The sequence below is a fragment of the Trichoplusia ni genome, chromosome 24 (genome assembly GCF_003590095.1).
Source record: "Trichoplusia ni isolate ovarian cell line Hi5 chromosome 24, tn1, whole genome shotgun sequence".
NCBI classification, from domain to species: domain Eukaryota; kingdom Metazoa; phylum Arthropoda; class Insecta; order Lepidoptera; family Noctuidae; genus Trichoplusia; species Trichoplusia ni.
The window spans coordinates 1,551,623-1,579,033 of record NC_039501.1 but is presented as its reverse complement, the minus strand read 5'-3'; the positions used below and the strand labels follow the sequence as shown (position 1 = coordinate 1,579,033).

At 34.0% G+C, this 27,411-nt stretch overlaps 1 protein-coding gene across 1 annotated transcript in view; it reads left to right on the top strand.

The window, feature by feature from the left end:
- The first annotated feature begins 4,109 nt into the window (after positions 1 to 4,109).
- The window catches only part of LOC113505113 (ribosomal protein S6 kinase alpha-5-like), a 44,974-nt gene continuing 21,672 nt past the window's right edge, over positions 4,110 to 27,411 (top strand). Inside the window, exons 1-2 of the mRNA XM_026887639.1 lie at positions 4,110 to 4,294; positions 5,402 to 5,590. Of these exons, the coding sequence (XP_026743440.1) occupies positions 4,130 to 4,294; positions 5,402 to 5,590 (354 nt within the window). The 5' untranslated portion in view covers positions 4,110 to 4,129. The remainder of the gene's footprint in view (positions 4,295 to 5,401; positions 5,591 to 27,411) is intronic.

The window sequence follows — 27,411 nt, the reverse complement described above, 5'->3', positions numbered from 1 at the left end:
TAAACCCGGTAGATTTCAAGTAAAAATGAATTGTCTGATCTCGTTAAATTATCATTATACATACGTAGGCTTACGGTTAACGGTTTGGATTTACATAGGACAATTGCAAATATTAGATAGCGCAATTAAAAAATGTACTTTTTTGATAGCGTACGTGCTCCGGCTTGTGAAATCGTAAATTGAATGGGAGCGATTTTCCTGACCATAGAATTTGCTTATTCAATGCATTAATACCGGTCAAGTGCGAGTCGGTAGGCTCAAGAAGTCTCCCATCAAATTTATGACCATACCACGTTATGACAGTTCCTTAAAATCATTTTGTTATTTGATGGCGGCAAAATGAAAACTCTATCTTAAAAAAAACTGTCAACTGTCATGGTTTATGAGATACAGCCTGGTGACAGTCAGGCGGACAGATAGCTCAGCCTCAGTACACAGTATATTTGGCGAACTTCTCCAGCAGAATAGCTGTCTAAGGCACTTTCCTCTAATTATCTTTGTCATACGTAATAACTAACTTTTACAACTGACATTGAGTAATTTTTAAATTGAGTTTGAATTCAAAGCGTTTTAATATTATTGTTTTTTGCCATTAGTGTTAACGAAATTGCTATTGTTGTTAATGAAAGAATTTACCTGCAGTGGTCATCAATAAGTAATTATAGGCTGTATAAATGACGCCTATGCCTTTGTGTTCATGAAAACAAAAAGTATACGATAAGGCTAAGTAAACAAAATTACTAATTTAAAACTATATTAAACTTAATATGAATACAAAATAAATAATATACATAACGTACAGAGCAACTTTTATTTGTACAGTATATTTTAATCTTCATTTTTCCTTCTAGCTCCCATATTCACAAACAATGTAGCCTTAAATTTCTACTATCAGCTGTAGCTACTTAGCAGTATATTATACAAAACAGCTGCATTTTCTCCAACTAATTACTTAACTCCCATTAAATGTCATATATTTTATTTGAATGAGCGATATTGACATAGCTTTTGTCATTCATTAACAAACAGGTAAATTAATTTACCTTGGACGTTTTCCTGGATGGCTGAATGCAGGTACCTTTGCCTTATATATTGTCTTTGGCCTTTTATGACGTTTTTATATGCTAATGTCATCCGCCATTACATTATTTTATACGTAGGACAGGTTAGGAACTTTATTTATTGATATGTTATCACTTATGTTAGATATATTCTTATTATTATATATTATAGTTTTTAAATCAATTACTGATTTAAAAATATTTTGTTTAAAGATCATTCCGATAAGGCTTATAAACTTCAAGGTCAACCTCATCTTATGCTAATGACCTTCAAATTTGCAAAACTTGTTTAAAACCGATCCAGTTCTCAGCGTCGTTAATGATCAAGAGATATGAGAATCTACATAATACATATATTATGATAAGAATGTATTTATAAATACCTATATTTACTCTTTATATAATTTAATATACCCTGAGAAGAGATTTCGAAACATATACAGGAGTCGTTGCTTTTTATTAAAGTCCAGTCAATTGTTTAATTATTTCGAGTATAAGTGCATGAACAAAGTATTGCCTAGATCTTTTGAGTAGAGTAGGTACCATGAAAAGTTGAAATTTGAGCAAGCCATCATTGTTATTTCGAATACTCGGACATCATGACGTCATTGACATAATGTGTCATTATTCTTGGAATTTGAGTAAGTTCATTCAGAAAGTTTAAGAAAACGAGTTTAGTGACAGGCCTTAGTTTCCTAAGAATTTTTGTAAACATTAAGATGTTTTTTATGTAATTTGTTATAATCATATTATAATAACAAAAACTCAATTACTCATTGAAAACACTACAATGACGCCTTTCCCCAGTTATTTTTATTTTTCCACATCTGTAGCAGTTGATTTCCTTTCATAAAATCTAACTTAACATATAAAAAAACCTGTACCAACAACGTTTTCAAATTCTAATCCCGATGTACTTGAACTTATATAGAGGACAATATCATTTATTTATACAGCGTTTTGACATCATATACCTCCCGTCGACCCTGTCGTATGCTGACCTAATATGTCTGGCTTATACATGATGATATGAATTCATTACGAATATCTATTTAAGTATTGTTATTGTAGTTGTGGGAGCGAGACAGCGTAATAGTCGGCGTAGAGCGGCGTCTCTTTTCCACATTTGTAAAAGATTACTTTGGTCGTATCAAGAGGCCTCCTGTTGTGTTTCTTACATAGATATTTGAATTAATTCGTATTATTTACTAACCTTTAAGCTCTCAAAGTCAAGTGATATAGCCTTAACAATGGTAGGAATTGTTAAAAAATGATATTTGTTTCCCGTAAGTCACGTGATTACCTTATCCAGAAGTTAAAAGTTTCCCTCAAGGATCATGCTCTCTCTGTCTTTGTAAAGGTGGATGTAGAGACAGGTAGATATTAACTAACGGTATTGAATGTCCTTTTGTAAATAGTGCTGTTAAATTTGTCTAAACATTCGAGCGATTCATTTGTTTCTAATGAAATATCAATGTTTAAAGGGATACAATAACCTTAAATACACATTTTTAAATGCTTGCGTTTAGTTTTTGCTGACGAGTTATCGAGACGTACGCCGGTTATAAGATAATATAATTCAATATCCTAACGAATACGCTATAACTGTATATGTTTGATTTAATTTCTCGTTCGTTGAACTGTTTTGCATGAATTGAGAGTCCAATACATTCACATGATTTTGACTGTATAATTTTTCAACAAGATTTTTTCAAATCTTTATACTGAACTGTGTCTAAAACTCTATTCTTACCACACGTACATTAGAATGTTTAATAAAAAAAAACCCGTGCAGTAGTGCTTATTATAATAGGTAAGAAAATTGTTTTCGTTCAAGTAAGTACAAAAGCAAATGGAAATAATGTCCATTAAAGAACCACGCTATGGTTTTCTCTAAAAATTCTTTATCAAAAGATCTGAACAAAAACCGACCCTCAATTTTAATATTTATTACAATAAAAAGTTGTTGAAAAGTACATTAAACACGTGTACTTTCACTTTGGGTAATAAAACGTTTAGAAATGCTCACATTAAGTACACATTATGTTCCCTAAACGAGTGTACACACTCACACGCACATACACTTCTTAGTATGGTGGTTTGTCAATAGTAATTTGGAATTACTTATTTTTGTGACGATTAAAGAGCTTACAGGCTGTTCCTCGGGACGAATGACACATTTTAATCATCTTTAATTTGATTTTATCGCTTATTGAAGATATCAATTTTCTAATATCAATGTTATTTTTAAAGATACTAAAGCTTTTTTCATTAATTTTGCATAAAAAACTACTCCCGCAATGTAGTGTCGCCGCGCCGTGGCTGTGGCAGTTATTGTTTTGTCCAACTGCTATATCTTTAAGAGCGTTTTAACTCAAGAAAATATCTAACAATTCTGGCGAAACGGTAGTTAAAGTTATTTCTAGCCACATATACTTTTGTAATTAACACAATGTCTTCGTAGCACATTATAACAATGTTGTATTAAAATGATAATGTTCATCTCTAGTTTTATTATCGTGGGCGGTATCTAGGCCAGTCTTGATATTTCGACCTACATAACTTGATAATGCACCACGCCCCCTTGTTGCAGATCTGTTTCAAGTTCAAGTAGTTTTATAATGAGCTCTTAATTATGTAACGGATTTTTAAAGACCGGTGGTTAATTTTAGCATCGAAATTTTTCGAAAACTATTTTGTCTTTCAGGTTTTTGTCTTCATTAAAGAATTGCTTGTAGAAAATTTGTCTTATTTGTGGGTGATAGTAAAAATATGGGAGAAATCAGTTCATATAAATGACAGTCATTTTGCTTTTGCAGTATCTACTCTCTTTGGAGATTTAAAATCTATATCCGAAACTATTTACATAAGACTATCTTCACAGTGTTATAGTAGACAACATATCACTCATCGTACCGTAAACCTTATATCACTTAGTCCTAAAACTATTTAATCTACAATATTAATTTGAATGCTATAACTAATAGTCTAAAGACTACAACAGCTAAAATACCTAGTACACTAAGATACCACATAATCTTTTCCGTCTTCGGTAGTACATTAAAAAGATGAACAAAAAAGCGAACCGACTTGCTAATATTGTATTTTCTTTTGTAGACTACGTTGCTGGAGGCGAGCTTTTCACTCATCTGTATCAAAGGGAACACTTTAACGAGAACGAAGTCAGGATATACATAGCTGAAATTATATTGGCTTTAGAGCAACTGCATAAGGTAAGAGACGATAGTAGTATTTTGCTATAAGACATAAGATTGGTGGCTTAAATTTGTTCATTAATTGTGCTTAAAATGGGATGTAGGTCTAAAATAAGCAATCGATCGACTTAAAAAACGGGAGAAAATAATGTCCCTGACATTGCGCTGATGGATAGAATGACAATTGAAACGGTATAGGTTTTTCTAATTTTCGATCTAATCTAATCGATCTAATATCAAAATCAAAAGTTTTTATTTATAATAGGCCGTTTTCCAGGCCTTTAAATTCTAGATCGAACTCGACTCTAGGTGCATATAACTTTTTTCCGTATACTAAATTCTGCTTTCGATGCTTACCATCTTTGTAGAAACCTGGGTAGGTGTTTTAAGTAGAGGAAAGTCGTCCTTCTGAAACAACCTGTGATCACAGTTATGTAAGCACTATGACCACGAAATGTGACACAATTTCCTCTCATATTTCACCCCACTATTAAGTATGAGCAGTCATTTGGAAATCCATGCCATGTAGGTCGTACAAATCGACGACCTTATTAGATAGGTCACTAACTCGCGTGGGTTTGAAGCATTTCGTTTCACTACCGTGCGAAACAATGATTTAGATCACATTCTTATTGGCATGTGTTCCTTTTCCTTGTTCTAATTTGTGAGTGGGAGTTAGTTAGTGCAGTTTTGTATTATGTTTATTCTTTCTTCTCATTATTACGAAAGAGATTATCTTCCTATTTTAGTATCATTGTCATTACGTTATCGTCCTTTATTCCTCTCTTCTGTCTTCAATAATTCACATCACACATCTTTTTCTGTCTTTTAAGCAACATAATTACTGTGTGTAGTATCTTTAACTCTACCCTTTAAACTTACTTTGTAAATTCTGTTGCACTGTTAATCTGTCTGTGTTCTTTAGCTCTGTAGCACTTTGAGACCTATCTTTTTTAATAAAATGGTACCGTTTATTTTTAAGTACAGTTAAACATAATATTTTTGTTTTGTTTTAAAATCTAAAGTCAACTCTCATCTACCTCTTTATATTCCCTATATCTTGTGCTAGTGCCGCTGGTTATAACATTCATGACAGCATACTAATGTTTATAATCTCTCCACCAGCTCGGCATAATCTACCGGGACATAAAGCTCGAGAACATCCTCCTGGACGCTGAAGGTCACATCGTGCTGACCGACTTCGGTCTCTCCAAGGAGTTCTGCGGCGGCGAGAGCAGGGCCTACTCCTTCTGCGGGACCATCGAGTATATGGCTCCCGAGGTCGTCAGGAGCGGCAGCCAGGGACATGATATTGTAAGTTTGATTTTATGAATATTTATAACACCTTGTAGGTTTTACAGGGTGGAAAAACTTCGTCCATATTGGTAGGGACGGTGCTGTATCTCTGAATAGATTTATGTAGTCCATCAATGAGTTAATCAGAAAAATTAATATCTGGATAAAAAATATGTGTATTTATGAAGAGATGCACTAGGTTTGATAGAACTCAGTGCGTAGTGAAGTGAAAACATTTAATATTATAAAGAGAATCTTTCTAGAATATTCTTACACACTTGAATGAATAGAGCATGAACAAAGGCGTTTGCACGATGCTACACCGTGTGAAACACTGTAAAACTGCGCTAATTTAGTCTAGGCTTTAATAGAACCGAAGACTAGACATGAAACCAGGCTTATTTAAATTTCAACTTACAGTCATAAATTACCATATAACTAAGGCTGGGTTAACGTTTAACCTGTACGTCAATATATAAGTATAAGATATTTTATAGTGACGTGTATATACCACATTTTATCATCATTACCTGTTAGTCAATCATCTAAAAACCGTACATAAAAAGCAATAATTACTCAATCCATACGTAGACGATTGGATTTTACCTGATAGCTGGGTGAATCACAAAAACCATATCGGCCCGGTTTCTCAATGTTTGCAAATGTATTGCACAATCTTATGCCCTTATTATTGAAGACTGTCTTTGTTGTTGACTCGTTATTGTTTCGTTAAGATTTTAAAGTCTATCGTTCATGTGGCGATACCACGGAACTACGGGCTTATTGTGTATTAATTTTTGATCTCATTGTCAAACACTGTAGTGTTTTGGGTGACCCTGTCCAAGCATTAAACTTTATCATGTACCTCTTTAAATACTAAATGTATTTAATAATTACTAAAATCGACCTACCTATCGAATTTGTAAAGTAAAACTGTTGCTATTGTGGATGAGATAAGAAGCTTTACATTGCTTCGAGCGGTGTTAACAAGGTTTTAGTCAACTGAAAATTCCTCCACTTCAGTAAGCTCCACCACTCAAAGTTGGATGCAGTTGTGAAAGACTCTGCCCTACGTCTTGTAGTGTGTAGTCTGCTTGCACAACAGTACATGCTCCCGATATACGTCAATTTTAGTATCCAAGTGACAATTTTAAAATCCCTATACAGACACAACGAGATTCGTAACTGGTACGCGTCATTAGATACTAAAGTATGGTACATACGTGGACACTAGCCCGAGCACAGCACCAACGGTTTCCTGATACGGTGTCCGTGTCAGCAACAGAAAGTGTCTACGTTTGTACAGCGTTGAAGTCGTCAGGTATCAGCGGCAAGTTAGTCACCTCGTGTACACATGAGCTAAGATATATTGAGAAACACTTACCCAGATTGGGATGTCTGCTTCAGATTTGGTGTGAGGTATTCAGAACGAATCCCGGTACACTTTCAAATATTAACGATTCAATATATTGTTATTGTTGTGTAATTCGCTAGTGTTGAACTATATATAGAATTTATCAGCAATTAGGTAGTCATATCAATCAATCATGTAAAGATAATTTGTTATTTGAATATCACTATTACTTCAGCATATTCTATTTTTTTTTGTACGCGGAATCTGAATTTTACCAATTTCCCGCATTTTAAGTTTGAAAAAGATGGGTTCAGAAGTGCTAATGATTCGATACACAAAAATACAATTTTAAATGATCCAATTTTCTTTAGTGCAACGCTACTTCAAAATAACAAAGCAAATAATTCTATATCAGCATTTTAGCAATGACATAACAAAATCACATAGATACACACAAACCAACGAGACAGTTTAATCCATTCAGCAGTTTTATATAAAACAAAATCTGCCGAGTTTCAATTAGTATAGGAACAGCTACGTGACATCAGTTACTCTTACGTAATGGATGCTCCAGTTTTCCCCCCCACTGCTAAACTAATTATGCTTACCTACAACGATAGTTGAACTAGGTTACTATTGTCCTTGCTTTTTTAGTTTATTTAGAAGACATTTTGTATAAAATTAAAGGTAAATGAACAATTTAATCGTAGGACATTGACAATATTACATTTATTCATTTAATAACGCGTATTCCTGACAAGGTGTGTTTGTTAGGTCCCAAAGTAGTCGGACTATGCTGAAAGCATGAAGAATGTAATTGTACACATTACCTTCATTATCTGACCATTGCAAGAGGTCCACTGTTGGACATATGCCCAGTTACGCTTATGAAGTAGCCTATGGTGTTTCTTGTCGGTTCTTCTCCAAAGTAAAAACATTTCGGAGCAGCGAAACTGAAGTCATTCGATGCAACTGTTTTAAGCTTACTCAATTATTTAATCACTCATCCCTTAAGCCATCTTATTACCTTGATACCCGTCATATACACGAGCGAATCCGCAAGCAAGAGCTACCTTGTACATCACAAATCTCAACCAGACATTTATTTTCAACAATGATCATCTATTCTCAACGATTTACGCACACAATTACCCATATACACAACCGTAAATACAGTCAGCTGTTCGCATTCAATGAAACCGAATAGATGGTAGAAAGTTAATGTACAATGCTACAACATTCTTTGCACCACCTGTCTGAAACGTTCATACAATAAACCCCTTTATAATTTGACTGTTAAAGGAGAAATTAGCTTGTGCGTTTTGGTTTGAAGATGTTTATCGCAGCTGATTTCGTGCCATTTGATGATTGCCTGCAATTATGCGTTTCTGTCACGGTTAGCGGGAAATTCTTCTTTTGTATTGAACTAGTAGTGAAGTTAATTATGTGTGTTGAATGTAGAAATTAAATGTTTGATTCTTAAATAGTGGTAAGGATTATGATCGATGCTTTAGAAAGTTTACAATATACTTAAGGAGTTCTATTGGTCGCTTCATGGCTTCATGATTAAGGATTCCTGTATGGTTCGAAACTGGTCAGTCAATCCCAAAAAAAATGGTATGCACTTAAGTTTAGCGTGGTGATAGTTAGTTGGGTGATCAATATTTTTTTGTAACTGTCTTTCTCTAAACTGGGGTTCATCTTATATTTTACAGACCTATTGCACGTTTACAGATTGCCATTCATAAATAAGGTTATTTAAAATTATAAGGTCTAGGTTGCTTGTTTTGGGAAGCACCGTTGCTGGACATACCAACAGTAAACAGCATTATATAGGCCAAACCTCAGGAACAACCACCTTTAAGACTACACATCGTCCGTTATAGCTACCATCTAACCTATACCCAGTTAGCACAAACCTAATCACACCGCCAAACGGGTCGCTGTCACAATATTTTGGTATTTGGACAATGAACGTCCGTTGTCACAACGCCGTAGGAATATAAATTACGTCAAAAATACCGTAAGATCGTGTACCTTGTGCGGAAACAGGCCTTGAGTGCTTCACTAGAAAATATATGAACAGCTGTGGAAAACTTGGTGAGGAAGTGAGGATTAATGTTTTGTACGCCAAAAGAATTGAGTGATCGTCAATACTAGTATTATAAATGCCAGAAACACTTTGTCTGTCTGTCTGATTTGTTTAACATTATTCTCGTACTTTAACAGCCGGAAAAGTTATTATGATTTAAGGATTGTGCTTTGAGAATAAGATTGTTCTTGTTGCTTTTTCAAAACGAGCATTATTTAGTCCTTGTATCACAAACATTCAAATCACATCACAAAGACACTCAGACTCAGGACAAGCATTCTTCAAATACCTATCCTACGCGAGGATCGATTCCGGAAAGAACTCGCGACTATTTGTCTATTTTCTTCAATAATAATGTTCTCATCCGTTTCCTTCACCAACACAAACTCACAGTTTATTTTATATAAACTTGTAAGAAAGCCACAGGACTGTAGTATCATTTAATAAGGCAGCTTTGGCTTCAGAACTTTCTGACCCCCGTTCAAAAGTTCGTATCGTTTTCAACTTGAAACCCACTTCTGAAGTTTACCTTCCTTATTTGTGTGAATACAAGATATACCTTTCGTACTTCTCTAAGAGAACCATTGCTTTTAATGGTTACTAATAATACAGTACCAATTAAATCTACTAATAATACAGTATTTGAGGCATTCTTATCGTCATCATCAGCCTTTAAACACCCACTGCTGGGAATAGGCCTCCCTTTGTTTTCTATTCTCCTCTTTCTTTTGCCCTCGCATCCGTCCTATTTTACAGAGTGATTAAAAATCTGTCAAACCGGATAAGCTGAAATAAAATGATACTTAAACTCTTTGAAAATCATATCAAATCATAATACATGAATTAAACAGGTAATTCTCAATAGAAACCTGTATGTTCCATCCTTGTCTGTCACGCGAATATTTCATATCCGCCGTCTCGTTCAGACCGTGACCTACATGACTGTTGCGATGTTTTTGCTAATTCGGTGTACAGTCAGCAGAACAGTGGAAGTGGTTATACTCAAACATTAACAGCACCTTTTGTTACAAAGCTGTGAGGGTAACTGTACCTACCTACCTACCTATCCGCGTTCCGAAGTACTCTGATAAAGTTTGCTTGGTGTATACCTAGTAACGTGGTGCTCATGTACTTAGCAAAGCATAAATAGCGAAGTTATTATAAATTTAACAAAAGAAATATGACTGCAAAAATATTACAGTTATTGTTCCCAATTTGCTTATTTACTTGAATTTGTTACTTTATCACTGTTCTTGTGTTATGCAGTACCTACAAAATTCCAAGAGTTTTTTCTTATGATATAACTAGGTAGATCACAATTTTGAGAATTCTTTACTAGTTTACTCAAAACAGTTATGTAATGATCACGAGATGCCGGAGTAAAATAAATTTGGCACAGGGAAAAATACATGTGTTACTCTGTATTAATTTTGTGTTCTTCCTGTCCGGTAGAACAAAAGCTATTTATAATACTGTTGCTATTATTGAATTTTATATTCGTCTGGTATAAAATAAATACTTACTTAACATGCACTATTTGACTTAGGCCCGATTTTTCAATCGTCAGATAACTTTTATCTGAGGAATAAATAAGGCCGTTTGACATATTTTCTATACAAAAGCTGTCAAAACATCAAATATATTCATCGAATAAAAGTTATCTGGCGATTGAAAAATCGGCTCATAAATATGAATTTACGTGACTGCACTACTAGTAAGTGCTGAAGAAAGGCTTCTTTCTATATAGACAAGAATTAAACAAAAAAAATAACAGTTATTCTCTGGCTAGTGACTGCCTTATATACCTTACAGACTAACAGATATTTTACACAAAGTTTGCAGTATTTATAGCTTACAATATCTTCATTGCATTGCGTCGTAGTGTCTTCTGGTCGTACTCGTCCGTAGAAGCAATGGAACACCACATCCTGAAGACTGTCTTCAGGATTGATCACAACGTACTGTGGTTTTTTGTTGATCAAAGTCTGCAGTCTCAGGCTAATTACTGCAGAGACAACTTAATAAAGCTCTGTCGTTTGGTGACCCCAAAAATTCAATTTTCTTGACGTTTAACAGGTGACCACGTGATGTTGTAACAAGTTCTAGATTTAAAAAAACTTAACTCCCTTAGACGTGTTAAGTAAGATGAGACTCGACCTTGACCCACAAAGAAAAATCTTCGAGGATACAGAGTCGGTTAATGTAAATGGACTTTTCTTGTGAATTGTGTTTTGTTAACGAGGAATAAGGAAAAATCATGCGTATAAAAGGTTTTATTCTTCGAGAAAGATTCGTTTTCATGTTATTATGATATTAAAGCGTCGTAACTTTTTGATGGGATAGCTGACTGCGGGTTTTCCTGCGTTCTTTCCGTAACTATTAAAAATGCGTGCATGTAAAATACAGTACAAGTATGAAATCATGAAGTAGGGATTTCAGTTCAAAACTGTGATTGAGGATTTATTGGCCATAATTAAGAGCCTCAATGGAAAATAATAGTTTTGAAAGTAGTATATCTTCCTGTTCCCGAATTTCAGTTTTAATCCATTCAGCGATATAAAGAACTGAAAAAAATTATGTTACAAAATTTGTATTAATACTATTGGTTAAGAAAGTTTGAGTCTGGGAGGCCCTACCGTCCTTGTCCGACTTTGATGTTTGGGTATCGTCCAAGCAAACTAATTAAATGATCGAACGAAATATTAATATGTAAAAATATTAGTCAAAAGTCGAATAGAGAGCTCTGGTAATTGATCAGGCTTGTTGGTCTAGTGGTTAGTAGCCCGACTGCTATACCAGAGGTCGTGGGTTCGATTCCCACTCAGGACAATAATTGTGTCACAGGCACGATCATTTGTCTTGTTTTGTATGTGGGTCTAATTTATCTGTATTATATTTGTATTTAGATATTTATAAGTTGTCTAGTTCGTATAATACAAGCTTTTGAAAGTTGGAGTTTACTATATTATATTTACCTTATAAGTTTACTACGTTACATCCATAAACTGTAATACTTAAAACTTAACTTTAATACATTCTCAAATGTCTTATCTATCACAACTTCCCATGTACGAATGACAGAGATAGCATGACGCTAACTTGTATATTGACCTATTAAAATAACCATTAGTTATCATTACAAGATGTTTTATCAAACATTTTTATCACCAACTCAGTACTGTCCGTATAATTAGGGGAGGTACTGACCTATTTCCTTGTTTTTATCACCTTTTTATCATAATTATACTATTTAATCACGAATTAATGTGATCAAAGTTATCTGAACGTTCAAATTAGAAAGACGATCCTGGCCTATATTTTTAGAATGTTAAATCATCTATAATGAGATATTTATATTGTAATTTAACCAGGAAACTTACTTAGGATTTCCTTTAGTTTATTAACGCAAATTCTTTTATACAGTAGAATATTTTAACGCTTATTTTTAAGCAAATTTTCTTCATGAATAATATTAGTTTTGTAATCTGAATGATGCTGATCTAAACAAGAACGTAGGTATCATCGGCTCCAAAAAATATATGTAGGTTCTTATCTTCACAAAAAAAAATGTATATAGTAGTTAATTCATGTATGGAGTAACAATGTTACAACTATCCCTTGTAGTAATATTAAAATACTAGGAAAGCAATAACAAAGCAATATTGATTAATTACAATCTTAAAGTGTATCGTTACACAATAACATGTGACTGAGTCACCAAGGCTGCGTGAAGCCATGGGAACATAGCCGAGCTGTATCGGTACTGCGAATATAAATCTATTACAATGTAGCTAACTATTGTCTAGGTATCCTGATATGATTATGTAATCTGGAATTTTAATTGTAGTTTTTGTTAAAGTTGTGTTTCAGACTAACAGTCGTATATTTAAAAACAACTTATCATTAAGTGATAATTGTTTAAGAACGGTATTCTACGGGATCTCCCGACTAGTTTCAGACGCAATCGGAGTCCTTAATCATGAGCTGATGTGGTGGTAGTTAAATCCTAAGAGGCGTGTGTTCAAACATCTACCAAAATACACTCATTTCTCAGAAATGACTGAAAATGGTTTAGTCACTGTATGTATGATATAACCTATATACTGAACGTAAAGTTTTGCACAAGTTTCCACCATCTGATATTTAAAAATAATAATAATAGGAACGTAACATTTATAAGATCACAATAAAAACGTCGCGACATTCTTAAATGATAAACACATAGCCCCGTTATCGTCCAAAATCTTTATATAAATAACAAACATAGTAGACACAGCGAACGATCGTTTTTTCTACCACAGACCTAAAAAGGCAGGTATGACAAATACACAAGATATGCGCCACAAGCTACAACAGTGGAAACGTCGTTGACCGATCATACGGTGTCAATGCAAAAATATCTACATACAAACATCACAACCTTATCCGCCAAACAATAAGGCTCATAATCGAACGATAAAAAATATAGATTTAAAACACACACATACAAGGCAACAATGCCGAAATATCAAGTTCAGTTGAAATTAAACCTTGATACGTTGGTAAAGAGTTCCTTTTGAAATGAACTAATTGAGTCAATGATAAAAATAGATTTTTTAATACTAATGAGCTCTTTGTTTCAGTAAATTAGTGTTTTGTATGAACTAACGATGTTTATATTTGTTCATTTAACTTCATCGCTTTAATTAGGTTGATGTTGTCTTGACGGGTATCCAGAAATTTTCGTACTTTAATTTGTTTCATTTCGAGGTAAAGTGAATAAAGATAATCCCATAATCGTAAATTGACTATCGGTTATAAGAAATACTATGACCAAATTCTGTTAAATTCATTTAAAATTTTATGCTTCAATAAATTAATTTCACTGATCTGCAGTCTCAATATCAACTCAAAAACCATTTAATATAAGTATCATTGAAACAGTAACAAAACAAGCGAACAATGTTTCTAAGAAGTCAAAATTATTAAGCAGGTTCTCCGTAAAGATGAGGAGGATAAAATCATTTTCATATTACAATCACGTCTTACAGGGGGAGGTATAATTCCAAAGGGAACTAATTTTATAGGAAAATTCCATGTTGGATTAAACATCAAAAGCAATGTATTTTCCATGTTTCAACGAAACGTGTATTATATTTAAGTAGAATGTATTTAAAAGCGAAAAAACCACACCCCAATTTTGGTCGTGGAAGAAGAAACGTTAATCAAAAGCTTAAAACGGTTATTTTTTGGATATCAACAATAGGATTAATTTTTAAACCCATTTGTGTAGGTCAGAAAGACAGTCCATGTAAAGGGGTTTATATATATTTATATATATATTTATTGTTTCAAAATAATTGTTACAATGTTTTCCACCTTAAAACTAACTTACAATTTATGTGCAATACAAGAGTACATTTTAATAGTGGAAAGGATCTCCTGTGCTCTGTACTAGTTCGAGAACTGTATCACAGAAAGAGGTTTAATTCAATCCGGTAAAACTGGAAGTCGAATTAACGACAAATAACATTGAAACATACAAGCTATCTTTATGTATGTATATTTAATATGCAAAATAATTAATCAAATCCTGACCTAGATGACATCAGTTTCTATATTTTTACCGCAAGCTAAAAACTAGTAAGCGATGGATCAAGAGTAAGGAAGCAGTTGAGAGATGATGATCAATGATTTACATCTAAAGGAAGGAAATGTCAGTTGTCACTTCGCCGGGCAAGCGAAACTTGCTGACAAAACAACACTCTTTTGACATAGATTTGGTAATAGAGAGAAAAATCTGTGCTATGAGTTAGACTGCGTTATAGATAGGGGTAGATCAGAAATTACCTTATAAGAGACCAACACAAAAATGTGGAGATCTATGGCATCATTTTTTTTAATAATGATAACAGTTCTTTTGAATAGTATATCTTTTAATAAGTCAATGAGTCATTTTTAAGAGAGTTTGTCTACAGAGCAGACAAAAAATATTTTGCAAGAACATATTCCCTAGGCACGGAACGTAACAACGAAACACTTCCTAGGTAATTTATATGTAAGTAAACCTCAGAAGCATAAACAATATAGTTTCTAGGAACAACTAACAAACGTCTATTAAATTCACATCAATGAGAACCCATCATACACAGTACCTCGTACCCACGTAAATTTTCAAGTTTATTATTATGTCACCTTCGCGACTCTTGCGCACGTTAAAATAGAGCGGGACGCTATTATTAGCGCATAACTGTGTGAAAGAGACGACTATAGGTTCGTCGGTGCCTGTACCAATGGCATGTAGATTGTTTTCTATTTATCTTTGTTATTGATGTGTCTGCTTGACTACTGTTAAACGGTTGTACTGGAAACCTTTTTACTACTGGACTTCTACACATGTATATCTCGAGGAACGTCAGACCAATCTTACCAAATTATCCTTTCCTTAGCTCTTTACCAAACATGAAATATACTGTCGAATAAATTTCTATCTATCCATCCAATATAAGTTAATCATCTGCATTATATCTCGTAACTAGCTGTTGCCCGCGACTTCGTCCACGTTGTTAGAATTTTCCCCGTTTTTTCCACATTTTTCATTGTTTCTTCGCTCCTATTAGTCGCAGCGTGATATTATATAGCCTATAGCCTTCCTTGATAAATGGTCTATTCAACACAAAAAGAATTTTTCAATTCGAACCAGCAGTTCCTGAGATTAGCGCGTTCAAACAAACAAACAAACAATCAAACAAACTCTTCAGCTTTATATATTAGTATAGAGTATAGATATAACACCACCAACAGTTAATAACCAAGCCCTCAACTTATCCTTATTTAAATGGCTATCGTTAACGAGATGTCATTGTCATCTTAAAGGCCTAGCGAACAGGAAAACCGCTACAGTTCGGTCAACACCGGAACGAAACGAAGGCTTTCTCGATACAGTTTATATAATAAAACTGTAGTCACTAATTGATTATAAAACTCCTCTGTTGACGGTGATAAATTAGTCAAGCTTTCTAAAATAGCCCTGATGGCTTCGGCCTTATACGGAGGATAACTTTGATTCAAATTGAGTGAAGGAATCAAGGAAGCGTTTACCCAGAAATAAGACAACGTGGCCTGAAAAAATAGTGCATCAAATGATTGAAAACTTTAGACCAATTTTATGGGTACAGTTTAACCTAGTTTTTTGTAACAAAAATAAGCCTGAAATCAGTTCAATGCACATAGAAAATATAATCATAGAAAGATAGAAATCGGCTCAAAACAAGGATACCTAAATCTTCCACCCAGTGACCTTTATTCAAATTTATATATCTATAAGTGAGAAAGATATTTCTTTCTAGGATATGATTTGAGAGCCTTATCTAAATCAATCATAATATTCATATGTCCTTGCTCGCTATTTGTAAGGCTATTTTTAAACTGTATTTGCATACTTCGTTTGCTTAGTCTAAATTCAAAGCTATTTCTAAGTTATGCCCATATGGACTGATAATATTTGGTTTTCTTTGAAGTGTGAGTCATAAATATCATGAGTAGTATTGCTAAAACGTTATTTTGTATATTTTCTGGTCTATTCATATTGCTTAGATCTGTTTTCAACTACCAACTTACACTTTAAACCCAAATTCTTAAATTAATCCGAATTAAAAATATGGGAGGAAGTTTAATTTATTTTAAGTGCACTTAAGATTACGAACCATCTTAATCGAATCATAATTCAGCGTCCGAAACCATTATAGCGAATTAACAACTGAAATAACCTCACATCATTTAAAATTGCATCGGTAACGTATAATGAAATTCATTAAATAAATAAAAAGAAAACGCGCCGCAGATAAGCCGGGTATCATGTGAAATGTGCCACCAAAACCGGCGCCCGCGCACAATATTCAAAATGGCCGCCGCTGTAAGTAGGTCACGGCAATCGGTGCCTCGGTGGCTGCTCTTACGAATTTTTTTAACCTGAAATTACATTTAAGTAAATTCGCAATGTTTTACCATTATTCGGACCGAGTATTTGCAAATATTAGATTAGGTGTTGAATTTCTCTGTTAGATGATGAAATACTTCGTTAGGAACGATAATAACGGTATTTTTTTACCTGTTAACATTAATAATCAAATGATTTGACGCCTTCAGAGAATGATTAGTTGATAAAAAAACGTGAAGCTAGACGGTCATCGTTTATCGTGATTAGTTTCAATGTCATATCCTTGTATAAAAAAATGACCTTGACATTAAGGTATTGTAAAACATAACGGAATATTTGTATAGTAGATAATGCAGTATGGTTTCTTTCATTGAAAGTAAGGTAATTGACCATGGAGACTCAGCTGCACGTCTTCATGACGCACTGAAATTATACCCTAGAATCTGGATGTTTTATAAAGAGTTTTATATGAAGACTTGGCTTGAAATGTTATTATTCATCGATTGTAGGCAAAAGAAGCAATGTCACGGTTGGTTTTCAAGGACAATTTAAGGTTAGGACCTTCATTGTAGTCTGTTTTATAGTTATAATTCTGTTCGAGTAGGTGCGTTATTTTATCGATACTTTTTGCCGATATACCAATGATCTCAGAATGGGTTTCGGGGTCCATTAAGTCCCTAATGCTGAGTAGGAGCCATGTTTGAATTAACTGCTACTACAACCTTTACTTAAAAACCACAAATTAGGAAGCAGCGAAGTGTGGACCAATCAGGATGCTAGACAATATCGATTTTGACTTTCTAAAGTAAATTAGTTGTCTAATTTGAATGAACTACTTTTGCATTTGAATCGTCTATACGAAACACCCATGTAAACTAAACAATTGTTTTTCTAGTAAATTCTTTTGTATTGACGCACAGAAGTATGTCCCCAATATTCTCATTAGAACACAAATAATGTCAATTTACGTAATTGTTACTCCCACCTGTTGGTTATTGTGAACTCGCGTTAAGTGAATAGATCCAAGTGCCAAGTTGCCAGAGTTCTGGTTACTGATATATCGATGTTTCACAACTAACATTGCTTAGTTTGATACCGGTTGGAGCCAAGAATGAAAACGTTAATCAGTTTTGAGTCGCCGTTACGTCTCATGACTTTAAAATAATATTAATATAGGCATTTGGGAACTGCTAAAAGTCAAGTTTGGTTTCATCTGTTTCGAAAATCACAATTTTTTTCACGGCTTAATAGTTGCTTTTATTTGCATACTATTGCTCTAAAATACATAAAAAACACTATATTAGCGTGTGATGTAGAATCTCATAATATCAATTTCATCCGTATTAGCTTAACATTTAACAACTTCCATGTAAAAGCGAAAGTGCATGCATTAGTACACCAGTACACCGAGCGTGATCGGTATCAAACGAATCTGGTTTCTGATATTAGATACAGACGCTATTTTAAGCGAGAACTACATCTTACGTATATTTTCATTTATGGTGATTTTATTACGGTGACTTAACAGTCTAGACGTCGAAATTTCCAATGGTGAAGAATTTGTATCCGACAAGGTTCTGTATTGTTCTAAAGAAATAAAACTGCCTGTAAAGGCTGCAAGGAATTTCATAAAGCGATTTTTAGGAATCTACTTCGCAGCATAGACCGGCGGCGAGCCCCACTAATTAGTTTTTTCATTCCCATAAGCCACGCATGCAGAATTGCGACTAAAATTGTAAATTCTATTACCTTAGCACAATTCTCTTTAATAGGCACGCTCGACACCGTTGTTTTATACTTCGCCTCTCTTATGTTTGTCAAACAATGGAAATCAATCATTCATCAAGAATGTCCCAATTCGATTTTACCCAATACTAGCTCACGTTACGTATCAATAAAATAATTGCACGTAAACAACGCATCGGATACTTCAGCATTACGTACCGCTTCATATTATTTAGTTGCTCAACGTATAAAACAGCTAATGATGTATATTTTATATACTGTTACAAAACAGGTCTATTGAGTCTCAGCACACAACGGTTCGCGAATTCCTTTCCGAGAGAAGTGAAAGCCAACCAAATAATATATTTATCAGAGCGGAACGCTTTTCGTAAATGTACTTCATTGACAAATTGCCTAGCTCTGCTCTCTTGGAGATGCGATGAATGAATATTATTATGCATAAGGCTAATTTTAAAATGATTTATTTTCGCACTACCACCCGGTGAACAGCTCTCTCCCAAAGACGCGTGTGGAATGAGGTCGGCGCGTTCCAATTTTAAATTTTGATTGTCAGTTATATGTTTTGATACCTAGAACTTTCACTGTCTTTTTTTTGTCGGTCTAAGCCGTCTATTGTACGGTCTAAAACTTCCGCTTTTAGTTCCGGTTAGACTTTAATTTCCAATTCGCTGGGCTACGAAATTTGCCACTATCTAAACTCGTTCTTGCTCGTTTTATCCGTTATGTACAATGACATATAACAACTCGGTTGTACTATCTGACGTGCTATGAGTAATAGTCGACTCTCATAACTTTTCTTTTCAAGTGTCATTAGGATATTTGTTCTCGGAGATAAAAAAAAACTTGGCTCATGTTTTGTTTTGTTCGAAAGTAAGTTTATTTTTTAGTTACAGTCGTCATGACCAGCGCTTAAGGTTAAATTATCCAATATAAGAATTTGCTTATCGCCCTGCAAGCGTTAACCCAAATGACACATTCGCGGTCCTGTTATTACTCCGGTATCGCATCGGACCAATTATAAATAGAGACTGATAAGTTCCGTTACTCGTTCGTTCTCCGTCCCCCTCACACGCCCACAAATCGTAAATTAAAGGAAAAGAGATAGAAATACAAACGAACCTGTCTCGGTGGATTCGCGTGCCGTGGCTCGGGTTTCCCCGTATCACGAGGCCACTTTCCTTCGACGACATGCGAATTGATCATTTCTCAGTTATACATCTTAATACTTTCAATTTAAAGTTCAAAGTTCCATTGATAGATTGTTCAAAGGGTGTTTATGAAACGATCGTCTCGACATTGCCAATTTAATAGGCCTTCCCTTACTTGGGAACAGATTGCCGTTTAAGTTTGCGGAAAATTTCGTTGGAGTTTCGACATTGTTAAGTTCATTGGTCATGATTTTGGCCCTGAGTCTTGTCATTTCTTTATCGTAGTCTCGTATTACGACATTAACGTTATTCAGCCTTTATGCAGTCTTTATATTATTTTAAAATCTATTGTTTAAAATATACTTCCAACTAGTTGTATACGAAATGAGACAAGTAATTGTTTTACTCTGAAACATGAATAATCGTGTAGGTCAAACATTAACATAAAATATGAAATTAATTTAAAGTAATTTATGTATGTGAAAAAAGTACTGCATTGTATTATATGACGGTCAAGTGAGTCCATACTCCATTGTGTATTTCATAACTTTTCGATTCAGTTGTATGCTAAACATCTGCTGATATTGTTTCGCTTGTAAATAGTATACTATCAATATTTATATGAAGTGACCTCCAATAAATTATTACACTTTATTCTTTAATGACTGCTTTATCATATTTATTGATAATTTTAAATTAATAGTCATTGCTTGCGCATTCATTCGTATTTCTCTGACCCTATACACAGAAATATATGGCAATAACGAACGAAAGGTTTTTATAGGTTTTTATTCGTTTACTTCTTGCAACTATCAAACAGAAATGGGGTTAAAGTATAATTTGTTAACCTTAGTTCTATTGATTGGTGAGTTAAGTATATAGTATTATCCATTGTCATTTAACCATCCTTGTTGTATTCCTCGGTAACAATCGCAGTACAATAAAGTCGAAACTATTCGTGTCATGCAGATTACCATCGTTTCCGTCTCATACTAATTTGAATTCAATGCGTCCTCCATTTGTTTATTGTTCTAGTATAACATAATCTTGACCCGCGCCTTACGTTAGCATTTCATAATCACGCCTTGAACACCCAAAATATTCATCATTCTTTACATGTCCTGAGTAAATTGGTAGAAGTACTCAATTTACCATTTATAATCCGTCCAAAATTAAAAGTATCATAAAACAATGCAATGATGCTCTGGATAGTCCGTCATTCGCTCGAAGGCGTAACATAGCGGTCCACCAACGTAACAAGAGTTTCACCGCTCGGTAACGGATGACACAAGCGGTTACGGTACCCGAGCTCGCGCGGTGGGGCGCATTCGACTTTCAAACTCACGCGCACGAAAGCCATTGCTCCAGCGCTCGGCGCACGATCGACCTGTCTTCGGATAACTTCGGCTCCACACTCTAAATACACAACTTTAATTTGATCTCTATACCTTAATTGAGACGACAGAAATTTACTTGCAACCATCAACATTTCATCTCGAAATGTATTAAACGCGGAAATGATAACAATGAATACTGTAAGCGAAAACGTCGAGAGTAGAGTTGGTATTCGCTTGTAATTCAAGCGTGGTACGCTCGTACCGTTAGCAGTGAAAGTGCTTGGCAAAAGTGAAACGGATGGTTTAGAGTGGCGCAACTTGCTCGAGATTGCCGTAAAAAATCGCGATCGAGGAAATGTGAGAGGTTACAGCTCGTTGGATATTTAAGATTCGCATTTTGCGATTTTTTTCGGCCACTCCCCGATTTCTTTCACTACTTAATTACTTTTTTGCTTCAGTATCAAAATTTAATTCGAAAGTCCACTTCTGTTTCTTTCTAGGTTTTCCCCAGGTTGTATTGTGATCAGTGTCGTCTCAAACATTCAGGAAAAATCTTCTTTTTATGTTATACATAGGTACGTTTCTCAAACTATAATATTTTTCGACATCTTCAAGAAAAACTTCACTTGATTACCAAACTATAGTACCAAAAGTAACACTTTCCCAATAACCAAACGACATTGACACAAATATAAATATGTCATTACACCAGTAAATAGCTATGTAACGGATAACCTAATTTCACCCATCGATTGTGTGCTATGTGGCACGGATGCTCGCGCGTTTCTTTTCGATTTACTTGCTTGCTTGTGAGAAGGAAATTGTATGAGGTGCATGTCGGCTGGTGTCACTATTCAGATTAATGGCATGGATAAATAAAAAAAACTCCTTAAAGATTAAAATTTAATGAGATGCTCTGAAAATTATAATTGTCGTCGTGTGACTGTTGTCATGTGCGGGAAAGGTAGTAAATTCAAAATAGTTATAATAACTGAAAACATTCCGTTTGCAAATGAACCCAAATTAAAACAAACATTGAATACTTAAAACGAATGTCCTGATTTGTATTGACCCCATTGCAAAGGTCGCATAGATAGAACCTTATCTTAACAAATCATTCTTTTTAATTCCATTCGTAACTATTATCAGACATCAGGCAATCCTACTTTGGGTTCCCGAAGGAATAATATTTTCGACGTCTTTATATTCACAACCTTGGCTCACAACACTAAGTCTCTCAGAACTTCGGGATTTTCATGAACTATTCTTATGACGGGTTGTATTATTAGAATGATTGATGGGAATAGGAATACAGGGTCATGTTCTATTATTCTGCCTTGTGTGAACTCAATTTGGTTTATATTTACTCGTGAAATGGACATAAAAGTTTCGCAATAAATCTTGTGTATTGAAAGAGGTGTTAGGCTAAATAAAGACGATTTAAAAAAATTATCGGATTAAAAATTTAATACCAATTAATACCCAATTTAATACCCCTTCAAAGATGATCAAATTAAAGTTAATTAATATAACTTGTGTCTGTAAGACTCAAGGTTGGTTTCTTTTATAAGTAAATACCAAAACTGAAGAAATATAAGCAGAAAATCCTTGCTTCAAGAAAAGATCTTATCTCCAGACACAGCTGAACATTTCTTTTTGTATGTTGTTTATATTTTCATATCCTTAACAACTTAGCTAGTTTCATATTAGCATAACTGAAATGAAATGGAAACACCGAAGTAAACTTCAAATTACAAACTTATTTCGCAATGTTTTTCAACATTATTACAAAATGGCGGACTGTCGGACTGTCTTCCTTTGTTTTAGTACTTCTGCTTGTAATTACTTTATTTATTTAACAAATACTCTTAATTTTTTTTTGGTTGTTTGCCAATCTTTAGGGATATTTGATGATTTGCGATTCTTCAGTTAATTTTGCATGATATACTGATGACACATGCTGTGACCTACATTTTCATATATCTTTAAGATGCTTAATTTTTGCTTCTTTTGACCTAGTTTAGTTCCATGATCAGCTTAACTGCTCCGATATTTTGCCAGTTATTCTTCTGCCTTTTTTTTTCTTATCAGTGCCCAAGATAATTTCATGTGCTTGCACATAGTTTTGGTTCATAATGTATTAGTAGATTCAGCTCTATTAAGAATAATAAAAGTCACTAATTAAATATTTTTATGATTAATATTAAAGGATATAACAATATGAATCGTTTATAGTTTGAATGGGAGCACGGCGACAGTGAAGCATGCGTGCGTATCTGGGTCAGTTGGTCGCAACCTCGGTCGCCTGGGGCCTCCGCGTTGGGTTAGGTTAATCTTGATTGTTGCTTACTTCCACTGCCTGTGCCCGAACAGGTATCTATACTTCTTCATTTTCCGTCTATCAGATCTTCAATCAAAAGATTTAGGAAAAAAAAAAAAGTTCTAGGGATTGGGACTAGACAGCTTTTTATTAGCAGTTTCGAATTGAAAGCGTTTACGTGAAATTATTTAGGATTCAAATTGAAACCTAAAATTAATTTCTTAACCAGGTTAACGAGGAAAAAAAAACTCATAGAAATTAGAACAACATTTCCTTGCTCATTAAATTCCCAATTCGTTACCAATCGATTTATTTCACGAAATACTCTAAGCCCTGACCTTCTAATATTTGTTTACGGAGCTAAACCAATTAACTCTTCAATTAACATAACTGTTCATGCTCATTTCACTCCGTCCTTGAATTTTGGTATTTTCTTGGAAATACTCGGCGGGATTGTATTATGAATTATTAAAATCGTTTCTTTGTTAAAAGGAATGGTTTTCATCTGTATCGCTATATCCCCCAGCCCTTTTTAATAATCAGGGTTTTATACATCACACTTAATACTAGTTTAAGAGGCGTTTTAACGAGAAATTTAAGTATGACTTTTTTATTAGATATTGGATTTGCTTTTGTCTTTCAACAGTCGAGATGGGATGTTTTCAAAGGTATATAAGAGGCTAATTGCCAATACCTGTTGACTTTGCTTACCTATGATGTTGGATTAGTTACGATATTCATTTAAAATTATCGCTTTTCTGAGACTTTCGTTTCTTTGTTCACCGTAAGGTAAGAAAATAGTGCCCTCAAGTTGTATATGAAATGACGTAGAAATGCAACAAGTGAATTTATACAGTCTTGTAGTCTGAAGGTTTCCAGATGGGTTTACTAATGAAGGTCGTATATAACTTGGTGTAATGCCTTAATCGATTTACGCGGAAGTGTTTTTCTTTGTATTTCCACATGTTTTACTTGTATGCGAATGTTTTGTTCTAGAAATTTGTTCTATTTAAGTACTCAGTGATAATTAGGTGGAGCAGAAACATTGTTTTCGTAATTCGTATCATGTTATTAAAATTTGTATGTTTGTTTTTAAAATGTTGTTTTTTGTGGTTTTAAATTCCTATTATTTTGACGCAAATTGTTGGTTGTTTACTTAGAAGTCTTATGATACCGATATTTAGTTACAAAAAGACTTACGTCATAAAATGCGAAAAAAAACAAATAATACAAAATTATTAACTTATGAACACAAAGCGTTTATAAATGTAATGCTAATTCCGTTCGGTCGTGTTGTGGGCGTCTCTTAAAATACATTTATATTTTCATCGACATGTCTCTGACAAGTGACAGCCCTAGTCAATGTGAGTCGTTTGACGTCACTGGGGTAGTTTGGGTTTGTACGTACAGACGTGTTGGACGTCATTAACACAGTGTTTTTAACGAATGAATCGTATTTTTAAGAAAGAACATTATACATATTTATTTCTACAAGTTTTAAGAACGATAAATTATGGATCGCTTGATGATAATTTGTATGTTGCCCTGTAGGGTTCCGATAAAAACCAAAGCGAGTCAGACTCGCTCTTGACCGTTTTAATGTGCGCTTTTTAATGATTTTCTTGAAGAAAATTGTTGGTCATAATAAACATGTTGTTTATTTATTTATTTTTATTTTATTTTATTTTGGCATCAAACAGTTATTTACAAAAAAAAAAGGTTATTAATTCATTTCACAATTTGTTGCTCGCTATCAAAGACCTATAGTGCCGACAATATGGTACATTGGTGAAAATAGCTACAGTAAGCTCTAATTTATATATAATAATAGTCAATAGATAGTTTTAGTGTTTTCAAATTAAGAGAAAATTACAAAAGAAAAAAGAATACTATTTTAACTAGGTGAGACATCTGCTTATATTTATGGACTTAACTATATTTTTATCTTTGGTAGTTTGAAAACGTGTAATTAAGTACGAAATTATAGATGATAGTATTTTATTGTGGTAAGTAAATTGAAAACCTGTAATCTTCTATTCCAAGCTTCTAGAAGTTACTATATTTTATAACCTTCACGCTCCTTGTAACTGATATTCAGTGTCGCAAAACAAAAATTAATTACCATTTTATAATTAATTTTCATAAATGCCATACAAATCTATTTAAAATCAACGGTTAAAACAAACAATTAAGCATTAGAAGTAAAATGTTATGTCCACACAGGAACACAAGTTAAAAATACTATGTCAAATTTATCCTCACTTCCCCTTCATTCTAGCATTGAAATAAGGACTCTATCTTCTTCACAATACAGTCGAGAATATCAAGCTTATCTGGTCTCCAACTCCCCACACTTTGACATTGGAATTAAGGCTGTATCTTCTACACAAGAAAGTCAAAAATACTATGCTCAACTGTTCTCCTCGTCCGCGTCCATTCGAATTGCCATCACAATTAAGACTCTATAAACTCAGCAATACAGTCCTAAAATACTATGCTTAACAGATTACTGATCAACACTTCCCTTCACGCTGCCATTGTAATTATGTACCTATATAGTTCGCGATAGAGTTCAAAATCCATTGCTTTAATAGCCCTCGTTCACCATTCAGATCAGTGGGGCAACGTTAAGTATGCCTCGCGGATCCGGTCGGACAGCCCTGAACTTGATCTGGGATTCGCAGTTATGACGTATTGTTGTCAATGATATAACGTGTGACGGTTGATGCGACTGATGCGGAGGACTTGTAAACGGATTTGATACAAATGTACAAAAAAAAAGGTTTTTTTTACGGATTTTGAAGAAGGAATCCTGTATGGAAGGTCCTGCTCAAGTTTTTTAAACTTATTTTAAATAGGGATCCCTGTATGGTCTAACTCGTCTTTCAATCTAACCTGATTACGTATTTTCCTTAAAAACGAGAAATTTTTTGGAAAAATAATAATTCCAGCTGTTTCTCCATTTGACCCAAAGGTTGACTGGTAGATAATGACTTGCGGTATTAAGTCCGCCTTATGTACCACAACTGTATATGAAAGTTTAAATAAATAATAGGTTATCAAAAAATACGGATCTGAGAGTGAACGTCCGAAGCGCTTTGACATAAAATGAAATTGCACCAACGATTCTTTAGCCCGAAGTAGGTACGAGATTAAAGAATATTTTACTATTGATATCAATATCAATTGCTCAAATAAAATTATTAAAAATTATTTTCAACCGTCATCATTCACATCTGCAACTAGGACACCACAAATCATATTCTAAACTATTAACTTTTATCTTATATCTATTACTCAATACAAATAAAGTAGCTGAAATCAATCACTTTCACCACTAACAAGACATCTAAGCTTTTACCTCTCAAAGCAAGTCCGTACAGTCGTAGAAGCGAGACAGAACGACACAGCCGATAGCGGCATCTCTTTTACACTCCTGTCGTAAGAGATGGTTCTAGAATATCGTGATAGAACTGACACTTCATTAACTTTTATATCACCCCAACATGTAACAAATTAACTTTCACTATTGTCATGGCATTGCTGCGAATTGACTAGTCGCTGTCGCAATGTAATCGATTGTATCGAGACAGCTGTTATTATTCATGTTTTTTTTATCTCGTTGCAAAATTGTGACATAGGTGTATTTAAATTGTTAAAAAATTCGAGTTGCCAAACTGGTACAAAAATCTACCTTTATAAGTTTGTAGCGACAAAAGCTTTGATTTTTCACCATCCACTTTCTATCCGTTCTAATAAAATGTTTCTTATTTAGTCTCTGTTTAACGCTTTTCATTAATATACCTTCACGTACTCATTGTTTTAATTATCTAAATTATAATACATCCTATGAAGTCTAGGAACGACGGAAGAGTCGAGTAAAGCAGCTTTAAGCAGTAACACAATATGCACTCAAAATAATTA